Below are 16961 nucleotides of genomic sequence, written 5' to 3' on the forward strand. Positions count from 1 at the left end.
TATGTATATGTACATATGCACGTAAATATATATATATATTATACAGATATGTTTATATGTATGTATATATATATATATATATATATATATATTATATTCAAAGATGACATAATTGTTTCTTTTGATACCAGGGTACAGAGTTCCTGATAAGCATGGTGTTTAGAACGTGTTGCATTAACACAGATGATAAAGAAAGCCTGTGTATTTCCTGAAGCCATATTGTTTCATTTACAGAAAATAAAAAAAAAAAGTAACATGTTGCAAATAAAAATCATTTCAAATCACTAAATATTTTTACTACAGTAATATTTAGCAGTTCGATAATCACAGTCGATTTTCCGACTTTCTACTGTTGTTTCTCGTAATTTTTTCCAAGACATTCATCTTTTCTTTCTTTTTTTTTGTATTGATTCAATCCGATTTTTATCTTTCATGTCTCTTCGGTATTTCACAATTTTTTCAGTAATGCTTAGTTACTGTTCAGTTCAGATTCAGTCTTTATTATCAGCAATATTTTTTTTTATTAATATCATTATTTGAAATTATTTTTTTGCCTCTGTTTTTTCAGTCAATGTCTTTACTTTGACACCAAAGTTCACTACTGTACTTCTCTTGTATACACAGCAATGTCTTATTTTATTTTTGAATTATTGTTGGTTGCAGGATTATTGTTTGTATTAGGGTCTTTTGTTGGTTTTCATCGCACTATGTTTATTTGTGTGTTGTGTAAGTTGTTTGTAGAATATTTATTGAGATTGTTTTTAATGTTAAGTTGTGAATTTCGAATGCTGAGTAATGCTGTGAACCCTGTTATAGTGCTTATGGTTGTGTACCTGTCATTGTACATAATGCACTATTTATCATTAGTATTATGTATACTCCTTATTACTGATGTCATTTAAGGTCTTCTTCTTCTTCTTCTTCTTCTTCTTCTTCTTCTTCTTCTTCTTCTTCTTCTTCTTCTTCTTCTTCTTCTTCTTCTTCTTCCTATTATTATTGGTGGCGATGAATTGATGCTTTTTTAAAAAAAAACTCGTTACATCTAAGTAATTGGTGGGTTCGACAGAGCAACAAAGAAAATATGATAAGAAAAGACACTGAGAAGAGAATTAATTCAAACTAAAAGAGCATCAGAGAAACAAATAAAAGTGATGTTCTTAATTTTTCTCTGTTTCTTTTTTTCTTATATCTTTCTTTCCTCTCTATTTTCTTACATATTAAAAAAATCTATTTGGAATGTAATGAAGGACGGAGAGATAATTGTAAGCATGTTTCACGGATCAATTTCTGTGAGTATAATTTCATATCCTTTATCGTCTGCTGTCCGGCATTTTTCAATGATGAACGTCGTTTCATGAGCATAATGCTGAATAATATTGTTATCCATTTTAATGAGAACTCTGTACAAAAAGAAAGAGAATAAACGAAAATATAAGTTGAAGTTGAAACTGGTGCGAAGTAAAAAGTTTATTAAATGAATAATCTTTTAAACTTTAGATTGAACGAAAATACATAAAAAGCAAAGAGAATGAATTCAGGTTCAACGAATACTTGAACAAAATGTTGAGATATAACAAAATTTTAAGTCAATCATAATGAGATTAAGTGTAATCTATAGAAGGGGTAAAACGTATAAACTGGAGTAGTTTGTTCTTTCTATTGTCTCGTAGAAAATTGGCAGTCAACATTGGAAACTAAGGAAACACTGGTTAAAGATATAATAACTTCGAGTTTACTGCAAGGATACTGTACTTTACCATGGGACACTTTTACAGATGGGTATGATCATGTCTAGCCTTTAATGCAGTTTCTTGTTATCTATTTCAGATCCGCACGAAAAAAATTAAATCAACATTGAAAGAAAGACTAGTAAATTGTACGGTACTTCCTCTGCTAACAACAGTTTCTACAGTAAAGGCATGTATCTAGACATTTCCAATTTACATCTTAGTGAGATATGGCATTAAGAGCTAAGAAAACTTTATAGAGACATGAAGTAGTAATACTGACAGAAACACAAAACATCAATCTTTAGGTAAATAACAGACACCAGCCAGATAGCCAGACAACCAGACAGTCAGACAGCCAAGCAACCACCCAGGCAGCCAACCTCAACAGTTGGAATATTTCAAACAAAACATGTACCAATAAACATTGTGAACATTGAAGCATTAAATGCACAAATTCACCGAGCAAGTAACTGGCATAAGCGAACTATATAAACACGTATTGGCATGAAAGATTGTATCGACGTCATTGGTTTGCTAGAATTAGTATTTTATATAAATTTTATGCTCATTAAAATTTAAAATTTGCTATAAATTTTGATCTCAGTGAAGATAAATACTTTTTATTTTATGAATTTGTAGCTTATAATGTGCAATGCTATAATGTTATAATGTGCAATGGTTATAATGTTAATTACCAGTTAAAGGGGCAAGACGCTAATAAAACCTATGATGTTAATACAGAGGAATTTCCATCATGGATTACTATGGCTGATTGTTTATAAACAATATTATGTTGTATAAAAATAATATTTTATTATCATCAAATGATATTGTTATGTTGTATAAAAATGCAATTCTATTATCATCAAATGATATCATAAGCAAAATAGGTAAAATCTGTGTATATACATCAATTTTCACCATTAAAAAGGAAAGATTACATATAATCAGTTTACTATTCATTCATGTACTTAATTATTTACTTATTAGGTGGTTTCTATAAAGACTGCTCAGGGCATTTACTTATGGAATACTGAAAAGATAAACATGCCATCTATATATTAATTATAAACCAAGAATCAGAAAAAATAAAGATGTGCACAGATACACACACATACTTATCCATGTGCACACATGCACACAAACACAAATATTTATACTTTTATAGGGATATAGAATGACCATCTCTAATAGACTTAAGTAACTAAAACGTATCTATTTACGAATAAGAAAGATAACAATTAATAAGGGATAAGAGGTTGATAGGTTATGCACATATATGCATATATTCTCATATACAAATATTTATACATTTGTATGGATATAGTATGTCCATCTCGCACAGACATAAGTAGCTGAAAAATCTCTATTTAAGAATAGTAACAACTTATGAAGGATAAGCGATTAATAGGCAATGATATCAAAGTAAGAAAACAAAATAATAAGAATTTATAGAAAATAATAAGAAATATATATAACCTACATTTAAAGGGACAGAGTATTTAAATTTGAGGTAGGTAAGAGATAAAGGTAACCCGAAAAGAAGAGGTAGTAGGTATGGGCGTAGTGGGGGCAGTTAGAGGTATTCAGACCGAAGAGATTCTTTAAGTTGCAATGTTACAGGTGCTATTACATAAAAGCCATTACAAATATACATAATATGATCAGTAGGGTAGAACATCATAGAAAGGAAAAAATAATTTAATCACCTAAATCATGATGAAGTCAGACTAACTAGGCAGGGGTTTTCATGGGATAGTAATTACATATAGCACACCACATAGCATAACATATATCTTATAACATATGCAATGCAATTTAATTCACCAATTTAACTCAATATCCCATGATTTTATTATATTTAATACTACAGGGTAAATTTACAGCTGATACGACACCAAAAATTAATTTCTACCATCTAAGTTCAAGTATGGCACCTATAATCGCTAATTTCGATATCCTGTTGATATCCTGCTGCTTATTTTGATTTTATTCACCTTACTTCGAGCTGTATGGATAATACCGGACTGACTTGGTGCTTCAACTTATGTACTTAATTCAACTGAATCTCAAATATATATATATATATATATATATATATATAACGAACTTTTTTAAAAATTCTGTTGACTAGCTTCCCCGATTTCAGCACGACGTATATTTATAGCGAGTGTATAATATGTGGAAATTGACGACTTAAAGTCTGTTATCAGCATATTGGCATGTGAATAATTTTTCTTTTGTCCTTGTTTATAAGTTGTATATATATATATCCTCTTTAAACATGATTAACAATAGCCGTCACACTTGCTCAAAATGTTATGCCTCACAAACGTTTTCCTAGCGAAAGACTACCTCTAACATAACTAGGATCAGATTATTAAAAACTGGCCCATCCCTTCAGTGCTAGAAAACAATTCAGTACCTTATGAATTTATCCACCAAGCTCAAGAGAAAGTCACAATGGAGGATTGCTCCCACATTTAGGACAGTACTGTTGCTACCCACACAAATATTCAAGACTATATCTAGAGAAAGCCTATATCAAGGGACAAGACTATATATAGGGACAGAGAGGGATCTACTGCATTTATATGGTTAGGTGGATGTTAGATGCCGCGTGGATGGAGTGTTAAATGCCATAATTATACACACACACATACATACGCACGCGCTCACGCACGCATGCGTATATGCGTGTCTGTACGAGCGCGTGTGCGTATGTGTGTATTTATGAATATGTCTATGTATGATTTATTTAACAAAATGCATTCAACAGTAAGTATATGGGACCTATCTATCTATCTATCTATCTATTCTATTTATCTATCTATCTATCTATCTATCTATCTATCTATCTATCTATCTATCTATCTATCTATCTATCTATCTATCTATCTATCTATCTATCTATCTGTCAGTCTGTCTGTCTATCTGTCACTCTCTCTCTCTCTCTCTCTCTCTATTTATCTATCTAGCAAGGATGGCACGTATGAATGACGAAGCCACCTTGAGCATAATCCTATGAACCCAGAAATTGAAAACAGAGGGTTACCCACTTGCAAACAAATGTGGTAACATATAACAATATTGACCAAGGTTACCGTGGTCTTTTTCGTAGGCTTTTCTTCCCACGGATAAACCTTACTTGCTTTCCCCTTTACACCATATATCATAACACTGTGATACACGATCCCTATTGATCGTTTTTTTTCCTCTTCCCCTTTTTTTCCCCTTTTTCCTTCTTTTTTCATTTCTCTTTTCTTTTGTTCCTTTTCCTTTTCTTTTTTTTCTTATTTTTTATTTTATTTAAAAAATTTTTTTTGTTCTTTTCTTCCCTTTTACGATCCCTCTTGATCGAAAACCTACGCCACCCCTTTTTATTTCTCTTTTGTTTTTTGTTTTTTTTCATCCCCCAAAAGAAAAGCTCTACCTTGTAACTTGTCCCATCTGTGTGCAGCCCTGTGTGGCCAATAAAGAAACTTATCTATCTATCTATCTATTCTGTAATATCAAACTTTATTATTCATGGTTCTTTCTTACCCTTCCTTTTCAGAATGTCAGACACACGCGCGCACACGCACACACGCACACACCACACACACACACACACACACACATACATACACACACACAGTTTGTCAGTACTTTCTTTATCCGTTTTATTTACCCAGGTTCATGGCTGGCTGCGTAATCATTTGCATTTCAATACCAGTAGTCTGTATGTATGTATGTATGTATGTATGTATGTATGTATGTATGCATGTACGGTTGTATGTGTGTGTGTGTATGTAAACAAACGGGGTATGTATGTATATGTATGCATATGCTTGTATGTATTATGTATGTATGTGTATGTATGTGTATGTATGTATATGTATCATGTGTGTATATTTATATGTGTATGTCTACACACATGCATACACACATACACATTGTTCTTTATCAGTGTTTATGTATTTCTTACTTTGTATATGTAAGTAAAACTGAGCAAACACGCAGCCGTGCGTGTTTTGTGGTGTGTGTGTGTGTGTGTGTGTGGTGTGTGTGTGTGTGTGTGTGGTGTGTGTGTGTGTGTGCACGGGTGGATGGGTGTATTTGTATAATATATAAAAGTTTGTATGTGGTATATTCATTTGATAGCCGCGGGTGTGATATCTGAAAACTTTAGCTGTTCACTGTATTCTTTGCTGAAGGTATTTTAGCCCTTTTGATTGGAGATCGACCAGTCCATTATTGGTTGTCAGACGATGATACATTCGATTAGCTTAAGCGACGAAAGAACCGTGAAGCTGACGTATGTTTCGTTAGTATGCAGTGACGAGATCAAAACATCGCATGGGTGTGATCAGGTTAACCAGAGTTAGGTCCCAGTATCTGTGTCAGTCAACAGAACTAATTATTCCTTCAATATATACTCTTTTACTCTTTTACTTGTTTCAGTCATTTGACTGCGGCCATGCTGGAGCACCACTCTAGTGGAGCAAATCGATCCCAGGACTTATTCTTTGCAAGCCTAGTACTTATTCTATCGGTCTCTTTTGCCGAACCGCTAAGTTACAGGGACATAAACACACCACCATCGGTTGTCAAGCGATGTTGGGGGGGGGGGGGCAAACACAGACACACAAACATACACACACACACACACACATACACACACATACATATATACGACAGGCTTCTTTCAGTTTCTGTCTATCAAATCCACTCACAAGGCTTTGGTCGGCCCGAGGCTATAGTAGAAGACACTTACCCAAGGTGCCACGCAATGGGACTGAACTCGGAACCATGTGGTTGGTAAGCAAGCTACTTACCACATAGCCACAGATACCCCAGTATATATTTACCTTTGCTAATATTTACCTTTTCTAAAATACTATGGAGAAGGAAACTTTTTGTCGGAATTGAAAGTAACCAGAAATGCAGCATTGATATATACAATGCAAACTGTTCCTTATTCGCTCTGAAGGGACGATCTATATTGAAGATTGTGCGAATATATACATAAACCTACAACAGAGATTGGTGTTCTACTCTCAGACAGCATTCAACATTATGTAAAATATCGTTCACCTCAGCTAGCTACAGTCAGTCCACTTTAATCACTCATTAAATGTAACTTATCCGATTATTTTAGTTAACGAGTTTCCGTACGGTCTTTCGATCTGTTAAAAATAGCAGCTGAATCTCCCTGAACTTCTACTATGTTTTCTAAAAAGTAGTTGTATGTTGGTCAGTATACTCTTAGTTACCTTGAAGGGAAAAAGCAATGTGATGGCCACGTATGGCATGGGTCATCTCGATCAGGCCAGCAGTAAATAGCAGCAAAAATAACAACAACAATGACAATAACATCAATTATAATAACAGCAACAACTGCAACAAACACTCACCCCTTTTTAGATCTTTTGTATGTATTTTTAACCTTTGAAGCTGGAATTTCATATTTTTCTTCCACCTGTGAAAATAAATGAAGTGATATTTTAGTGTACTTCATGGTAGACTAATGGAGCAGAGAACTCTAGAAATGTACTGTATTCTACGGTTGATAATTTAGTTTGGATAATACACTGAGAAATGTAGGTGAGTTCTCCCTTGATGAACCTAGTTAATGAACTGGTTGAAGTCAATTCTTTTGACTTACACACTAATGCTTTGAAAAGAAATATGATTGTCACACAGTCTTATCGATAAACTTAAACATAGCAGAGCATGGTTGTAAAATTAAGATATTCGCTTCGCAACCATTTAGTTTCAGGTTTAGTCGTAGTTTATGTAGTGTCTTCTACCATGGTTTCTGGTAGAAGCTTCTAAAGGAGATGTGGAAGTCGGCCAGGGGTTTTTTTGTGTTTATAGACCTAGTCTGCTGCCTTGCTTAATGCTACACAGGATCTTAGCGTGCCTTTAGTAAAGTCGATTCTGCGTCAAGCAAACTTGCCAGGTCTTCTATTTGAGGATAACAGCAACAGCAGCAGCAGCAGCAACAACAACAACAACAACAGCAACAACAACAACATCGACGACACTAACAATGATATCGGTCTGACAAAGGGGTGGGTGAGAATGCATTTTCGTAGATGTGGCTGTAACTGCGAACATGAATATAGTAGGTTAAAGAATACGAGAAAATAGGAAAATACCAGGATTTGGCTTGGGAAATACGAAGACTTGGGAGTGTTTCTACAAAAATACTCCCAGTTATTAGAGTTAGCCGAGGTACAGCCACCACCAGACTTAACAGCAAAGATTGTAAGAAAGCGCATCGATATGCAAGGAAATTGTTTGTGATCCGGTATCAAGGATAATCAACATAGCATATCCCGGTGGCAACAGGATCAATTGAATGAAGTAAAAATGAACAGCTATGACGATTTGAAGTGGGAAATTCGAAGGTTATGGTCAACGAGGAGAGTAGACGTAATACCAATAGTAATTGGGTCACTTGGAAGTATCAGCACTCAACTACCAACATGACTGAAAAAAAAAGATGGGTGCAAGTGTGAAGGTTGAACACTTAGAAAAATCAGCATTGCTTGGAACTGCAAGAATTCTTCGCAGAGTTCTTGAAGCATGACTAGTAAACAAGTGTCACCTTAGTTTGCTGGCTGTAAGCAGCTGACACTTTCCATCATACCCAGCAAAATAAGCTGTGAGTTTTTAACACATAATAATGATAATGCTATTATTATTATTATTATTATTATTATTATTATTATTATTGGAGACCTGAGAATTGAAATCACTTAGCTGTGGCAGCTACGAGAGTCAAACATAAAGGTAGTCCTTATTGTCATCGGAGCATTGGGTTTAATATCACCCAACCTGAAAAAACATCTGGAAACTTTAGAAATACCCTACAATCAAGGTGTATTGCAAACATCGGCATTAGTTGGAACTGCAAGCATATTGCGTAACGTACTGTCTGTCTGAGGTCCTTGTTGTAACTTGACAACCAGTACAAATCCCTGGCAGACACAATATATTCAATCAACATCACGATATTGAAGACTGTGCGACGTCTTAAATAATAATAATAATAATAATAATAATAATAATAATAATAATAATAATGATAATAATGATAATAATGATGATGATGATGATGATGATGATACTAATAATAATCGTATACTTACTGCTCTTAATAGCCCTTCAACTGTGGGAGTCCTAAGAAGTAACGCTGTGAATGTACTTTCCGTCTGTTCTCGAACGTATAACATAACTTAAAAAAAAAGAGAATTAGTTGTCTTAAGGGCACCGGGTGAGGATGGTACAACATAGATAGACGAGAAAAGAAAATGAATAAATAACACGGGGAATCCTGTGAGAAAAAGAAAATGCAGATGGAAGTAAACGCATAATACATTTTTTGTAATATCCCCCAGATGGTAACTGTAATCTAGATTCGATCAAAGGCACGTACAAATTCTGGACTATTCTGACTACTAAGCGTATTGCTCTCTTCTGGATGAGATTCTCCGTCCTACAATAGCGTTCACTATGACCATAATTACCATTCTCATCCTTTCTACAGCTAATTTAGTTGGAGGAAGCACCTTCCTCTCCGATTGAAAAATCGACAAGAGCGTGGTTGAAGGCGGGAATATCTCTTCAATCCTTTCTATCACATTCATCATCCAACCCCTTTCGCAATAGCAGCGATAAATCCTTTCTTGTCACAGATAGACAGGGAAACTATAGCTACTATTAATAGCCAGATCTATACGAGACAACGGTTCTTCGACAAAACTCCGTTAGTCAGCAATACCTGCATACTTAGCATACATACATACATACATACATACATACATACATACATACATACATACATACATACATACATACATATTTATATATAAGAGTTACAGAATGGAGTATAGGAAATCCGGGCTACATATGTTTCATAGCGAGTGGAACCTCAGAAGAGGTAAAACCCAGGTGAGATGCATACCACCGCTACTCTTCAGGCCAAGGACATATAAATATATATATTCTTTTATACTTTTATTTGTTTCAGTCATTTGACTGCGGCTATGCTGGAGCACCGCCTTTAGTCGAGCAAAGCAAGCCCAGGACTTATTCTTTATAAGCCTAGTACTTATTCGATCTGTTCTGCTGTTTGTGTAACTTTCACTGCCAGTTTGGTACAAGGCATTCCAGGATTTTCCAGATGTATACTACTGCATATATTTCCTCCTTCGTTGTAGGGAGAAGAGTTTTAATTCTTTCAGCCTTTCTTAGTAGCTGAGACGTTGCATTGAGACGATTTTCGATGGACTTCTTCGAGTTCTGCCGTTAATTTTATATTGTGTGGTGACCACAGTTGAGAGCAGTAGTCCAAGTGGCCGAGGAGATATATATATATATATATATATATATATATATATATATATATATGTTGTATTTAGGAATGGTCATTTATATATGTATGTATATATATATATATATATATAATATATATATATATATAATATATATATATATATATATATATATATATATATATATGTATTATATATATATATGTATATATATATATGCAGGTAGGTAGATTCCGAGATGGAATGGGTATGTGCATACGTGAGATGCCAAGGAATTGCGTAATCATGTTGTGTACTTAAGAGTATATAAATGTGTGTGTGTGTGTGCGTGCGTGCGTGTATGTAAGTATGTAAGTATGTGTGTATGTGTATGTGTGCATTTATATAAATGCACTCATAGGCGCTTATATTTATGCGCGTATGCATGTCCAGTCACACATTCATATTCATACACATTCAACGTGCTTACAAAAGCATATGAATTAAGCATTCAGAACATATTTTGGATGTAAAGTTCAGGGTTTAGAGAGCAGTACAAAAGGAAAAGTATAAAAAAAACAACCCCACTTGCCTGCTGATAAGTTCGTACAAACCGTGTGAACAATCTCGCTTGTGAATGTACATGCACAAGCGCTGAGTGGAGCATTGTTCCAGTTCTAGTGGAGGCGTCTTATTGAATTTTGGTATATTGAATCTATTATATTGTACTCTATCACTTAGTGTCAAGATAGATTTTTTGCAAGGTTTAAAATTTTCACTAGATATTTAAAGCCCTGTGCGTACTGAAGAAGACTGATCCCGATTTTGATTTCAAAGCGGTCCCAATGTGTTGGTTTGTGTTTGAGCATAATGGATTTAGAGAAAAATAACGAGAATGGAAAGACTGATATATGTAGCTAGTAGTAACAGAGGATTAAAATGCAATAACCTTAGAAAATCTTTCATATTTTTTTAAACGACATTATAGTATAGCGTTTAATAAATACCTTTTTGATACGTCATACAGTAAAGGAAATTATTTCGTCGTGGAACTTTGGCAGGCGGGTAACCATCTCTGTTCTCGTCTAAGTTGGTGTTGTTTTTGTTATTGCTTATAGAATTTCTGTTAAAGAACAAAAGAAATTGTATTTTTTTCATATTTCTTCGTATCACTGCATGTTTTGAATTTTTTTTGTTTATTTTCTGTTTTGTACATTAAAAAAATAATTTTGTAGATGGCAATTATCTCCTTTATAAGTTTTGCTATTCCTTTCAAAAACATCCTGATAGTCATCACACACACACACACACACACACACACACACACACACGTACGCACACGCACACACACACACACACACACACGTACGCACACGCACATACACACACACACACGCACACACACGCACACGTACGCACACGCACATACACACACACACGCACATACACACACACACACACACACACACACACACACACACACACACACACACACACACACACACACACACACTGAAAACTTTCAGGATGCCTCTGAAAGAAATAGCAGAACACACGCTCACATGAAGAGCTGGTGGTTCAGGGAATGACTGAAATGGCGGACGTAAGGCACATTATTGAATTGGTGAATATTGATGATGATGATGATGACGACGATGATGTTGTTGTTGTTGATGATGATGATGATGATGATGACGACGACGACGACAATGATGGTGATGATGTTGATGATGATGATGAGAATAATGATGACGGAAATTGTTGTGAAATATTCTATTTGTACATGTTTTCCTTGAAGCTGCTCACTTCCGGTTGTTCACGAGTAAAGTTAACCGCGTCGTTCTAAGGTCTTCAAGGGCCCGGGAAGGACATGAAAACAGCCTCATCATCTACACTGAACATATAAAAATGACATTTTGACCGTGACCACTCCGTTTTTATTTGAGACACATTGTACCTAGAACTGCATTACCCAATGTTTCCTCCTGGTTTTAAGACAGTTGCTGCTATTTCTGGTGGCTTGTCCGATCGCATACAGGCACCTTCGTTGATCGATACTGATGATGATGATGATGATGATGATGATGATGATGAGGAGGAGGAGGAGGAGGAGGAGGAGGAGGAGGAGGAGGACGATGATGATGATGCTGACGACGATGATGATAAAACATAAACCTACCCGACTCGTTCTTCCTCATTTAATGAGTAGTGCACAACCCCATGCTGAAATATAAAGAAATGTTCAATATAGTTTTCCCCGGAGTATGTTTGTAGTTGCAACATTATTAGGTAGTAGTATATGGTGTTGTTGAGAGAAGAACATAACGTTTATACCAATAACGACTAGTGAACTGGACAACTCGAGGAACTGAATTGACACGAAACGACAGAATTTTGTCTAGATTCATAATTTTAATTATTTAATCACATATAAACATCTGTGACTATATTTTATGAAAGTTGACCACGGGCCTTAAACTTATGATCGCATTTCTATCATAGACTGTTAAATTTCAAATTTAGTGAAATTTATTGGTCAAAAGAATTATTTTAGCAACTTTAAAATACAATCGTATTTTGGTGGAGTCATGTTTGTCAGTTTGCTAATCAATAAACATATGCATTGTTAATTAATTATTTTTCTCGATGAAATAATTTATTCAACAGGGAAATAACTGATGATAGCAAAAATAAAATAAAAAAAAAAATAAAAAAAATTAATTATGCATATATTTGCCAATTATTAATTTGACAGTTACAACTTTAGCAAGATACATGTTTCAACGCAAGAAAATTTATATATGAAAAGAATATTTAAAACGCATGTTACGTTATATCTAAGCCAATCACAATATGTTACAATTGGTTGATAAATGATAGCTATAAAGCCTCAAGCACATTTTCTACCTATGATTTTACTCAGCAAGGTGTAGATCATTAAGCGAATATCCGGTTGGTTATATCCTAACGTATGTCTATAGGCCAGGCGGTTAAGTCTTAATTGGTCCTGTCTACCTAACGGTAAATATGTGCATTGCTTCTGTAAACAGCAGAGGAAGGATTGTATAGCAAATGCATACTTCTGTTTCACTAGCTTACAGTGTTGATTTCAAATATGCTTCACACACGATAAAGAATAGAGTTCGTTACTTGTCCTAGAAACAATATGAAGATCGAAATATTCAGATGTATACAACTACACACACACGCGTATATGCTGGAATTTCATTGATTAAGATATTGTTCTATATGCAATCATACAAACTCGGATATGTATGTATGTATGTATGTATGTATGTATGTATGTATGTATGTATGTATGTATGTATGTATGTATGCATGTATGTGTGTATATATATATATATATATGTGTGTGTGTGTGTGTGTATCCGCACATGGTTGTGTATGTATGTATATATATATATATATATATATATATATATATATATATATATATATATATATATGTGTGTGTGTGTGTGTGTGTGTGTGTGATTGTGTGTGTATGCATTTGTGTGCGTGTTTGTCTCCCTACTATTGCTTGATAACCGATGATGGTGTGTTTACGTCCCCGTATCTAGCGGTTCGGCAAAAGAGACCGATAGAATAAGTACTAGGCTTACAAAAATTAAATCCTGGGGCCGATTCATTCGACTAAACACGGTGCTCAAGCATGGCCGTAGTCAAATGACTGAAACAAGTAAAAGAATATATATAATATATATATATATATATATATATATATATATATATATATATATTATATATATATATATATATATATATATATATATATGTATATAATCAAAATAAATTAGAACAGATGGACACACTAGTATAATCATACCTAAGGTTATTCAGAGGATTATTAAGAAGAATATTATAAGAAAAGGATAGAAATTTATGAATAATTTTGAGTAATATACCCTAAACTTTAACTGTATATAATATAACAACATTGTTCAAAATATTTAACTACAGTACTACATGATAAGACTTCCCCTGTTTCATTATCAATGGTCTGCTAGTGGGCGAGTCCCTTAATTGTCAGCTAACATCTTGTTTTAAGATTTCCTTTACCAAACCTCATGATATTGCTTCTAGTAAATCTTGATTTTTATGACTATATCAACTATGATGTCTGTCTACTCCCTCAGCCTTACCCCTAACAGATACTGCCCTCTGTTCTCTCAGCCTTAGATGTACAAGGGTTTTGATACACTAGTCTATAAATTAAAACTCACCCCATAAAAACAAAAAAAAAACCAAAAAAAATCAGTGACAAGCAGAGTCTGTAACAATGCATATGTTCTTGAAAAGCTTAGTAACTTCTATGCTGGAGTAAGAACAGCATGTTCTTTGTCTATCTCCTTAACTTCTTGGAGATTTTAGGTATAATTATACTAATGTGTCCATCTGTTCTAATTTAACTAAATTCTATGTCTTTGTGCTCTGCATTTTAGATTCATGTAATGATTGCATTATTCAATTAAATGGAGTTGCATGAAACGATCGTACTGCATTACCTCTGGATATCCTTGTTGCTTATTTTGATTGTAATCACCTTACTTTGAAATTGTATGGATAACACCGTATTAAATTCTGGTACCATATTCATCTGAATCTCTCTCTCTCTCTCTCTCTCTATATATATATATATATATATATATATATATCTATATATATATATATGTGTGTGTGTGTGTGTATATATGTAGGCATATAAATGTATATGTAGGAATAAAAGTGATTGTTAGGTAACATTTCCCTATCAATTAAGGATTGTGATTGTTCCTTTTGTTTCCCTCATAATTGCGTAGACACTGTTCGTTAATGATTTCACAAGTTGCTCTTCTGCTGTTAATTTACCTTCCTTACCCGATAGTCATCGATGTCGCCTAAAGGGTTAAACAGTTGCGGTTCAGTGGTGAGATCTTGCATAGAATAGAATTCGGATCGTTCACAAGTTTGGTGGTAAATCTCTTCCGATCGCTTTCGTCCTGAAAGTACACAAACGATTTTATATGTATAATGTATATCTATATATATAATATATATATATATATATAATATATATATATAATATTAATTGAACATGTGTTGTGTGTATGTGTGTGAGTGTATGTGTGAGTGTGTGTGTGTGTGTGCATCTGGTAATACGAAAAAGGAAAATAGAACTCAAAACATGAGTATATATATTTTATTTAATCGGCAGTAGCTACAAAGTGACTCAAAGGCCGAGACTTTCATGCCTTGACACTTATGAAATTTACCAATGGACGAAACTCTCGGTCCGTGAGCCACTTTGTAACTTCTGTTAATAAAAATAAAATACATAAACACACAAGCATACACACACATACACACACACTCTCACTCACGTACACACACATATAAACACACACGCACACATACACATACGTACTCTCACTCACACTCACGTACACACACACACACACACATGTACTCTCACTCACACTCACGTACACACACATACACACACACTCTTACTCACACTCAATAACACATACACATGCACACACACACACACACACACACACACACACACACACACACACACACACACACACACACACACACACGTACTTTTCCTCCTTTGGAACCACGCCGCAGCTGAATTTCGCAGATAGAATAACACAGGATATTTTCATACCATTTCAAACATTGCATTATGTATGATTCTAAAAATGTTGTCCCCCCCCCCCAGAAAAAAAAACCCTCGGTAATTGATTTACTTTTATAATTTAAAGCTTATCTTGATTTAAATATTAATTAAAAAATTTTTATGTTATCTAAAGGCGGTGCTCCAGCATGGTCGTACCCCAATGGCTGAAACACGTGAAAGGTAAATGGTATGCAAAATTATTTCATAAAACGTAAAGAAGAAAGTGTCAAACCTAATAAATTTGGAACAAACAACTCATTCTCGCCCTCTAACGGTGGCGAATGAGTTGGAGAATTTGAGTTTTCAGTCTTTACTTTTGCCGTCCTTCGTCGTTCCTCATCTCGTGTTTTCCGTTCAGCACCCTAGAAGTATGAAAGGAAAAATTCCCATAAATAAAACAAACGTGGATTTCGTAATTCTCTTAAACATTAAACTTTATTCTTATGGTTAATGGCATACATTATTTTATTTTTATACAGTTTCTCCGTATTTTATGAGGATACGAACTGATGAACTGTGTGTGAATTAATCTGCATATTTAACTATCTCTATTTTGCTTTTCAAGAACAATAAGATCTACCAAATCGATGATACTTTTAAAATTTAAACGTTGAAAAGAGAGTTTATAGCTGATGCATCACTGATGTTCATTTTATTGACCTAGAAAAACGAAAGATAAAGTGACACTGGTGTGTTTTAAATAAACATAGAAACTTCTCCATTAAGATCCATCAAAGAGAGCCACAAAATCTCAGATTAACTAGAGATGGGAAATGGCATGCATGACACTCATGCTATTTTTGCAAAACTATTAGCAATGAATTGGTTCCAGTGGAATCTGAGAACCAAATCGTGTGTATCGGCTTGTTGAGATAAATTTTGGTAAATTCCCTACTAAATGATTTCTGACAATGCAACAAGGATACGAAATGATGAGGGTTGTACATATCAGGCTTGTATTTTGATCGGCTCTAAACCGATGAAAGCCAAACTCGGACACGACAAGATTTGATCTCAAAACGTATAATCCAAAAGGAAATATCAGAAGGTACTCTACCATTTGTGCCTCTCTAGTACCTGTTTTACTAGTATAATAGAAACAACTTCTAACAGGTACAAGGATACAAAATTAATGAAGGGAGCGGATGATTAAATCGATCCCAGCATTTAACTAACATTTATTTCATTGACTCCAGAAGACTGAAAGCGCAAGTCGAACTCAGCGAAATATGAACTCAGAGC

At 34.3% G+C, this 16961-nt stretch overlaps 1 protein-coding gene across 4 annotated transcripts in view; it reads right to left on the reverse strand.

Annotated features, from left to right (window-relative positions):
- Positions 1-324: 324 nt before the first annotated feature.
- Positions 325-16961, reverse strand: part of LOC115209073 (homeobox protein 5-like) — a 110001-nt gene continuing 93364 nt past the window's right edge. For 3 of the 4 annotated variants that reach the window (XM_029777168.2, XM_029777167.2, XM_029777165.2), the window contains exons 10-16: positions 15952-16081; positions 14903-15033; positions 12213-12256; positions 11041-11156; positions 8870-8955; positions 7127-7191; positions 325-1400 (exon numbers count right to left, since the gene is read on the reverse strand). In XM_029777168.2, the coding sequence (XP_029633028.1) occupies positions 1274-1400; positions 7127-7191; positions 8870-8955; positions 11041-11156; positions 12213-12256; positions 14903-15033; positions 15952-16081 (699 nt within the window). In that variant the 3' untranslated portion in view covers positions 325-1273. The remainder of the gene's footprint in view (positions 1401-7126; positions 7192-8869; positions 8956-11040; positions 11157-12212; positions 12257-14902; positions 15034-15951; positions 16082-16961) is intronic. The other variant, XM_029777166.2, reaches the window with a different exon arrangement.

This window comes from Octopus sinensis, linkage group LG3, assembly GCF_006345805.1.
Source record: "Octopus sinensis linkage group LG3, ASM634580v1, whole genome shotgun sequence".
Taxonomy (NCBI): domain Eukaryota; kingdom Metazoa; phylum Mollusca; class Cephalopoda; order Octopoda; family Octopodidae; genus Octopus; species Octopus sinensis.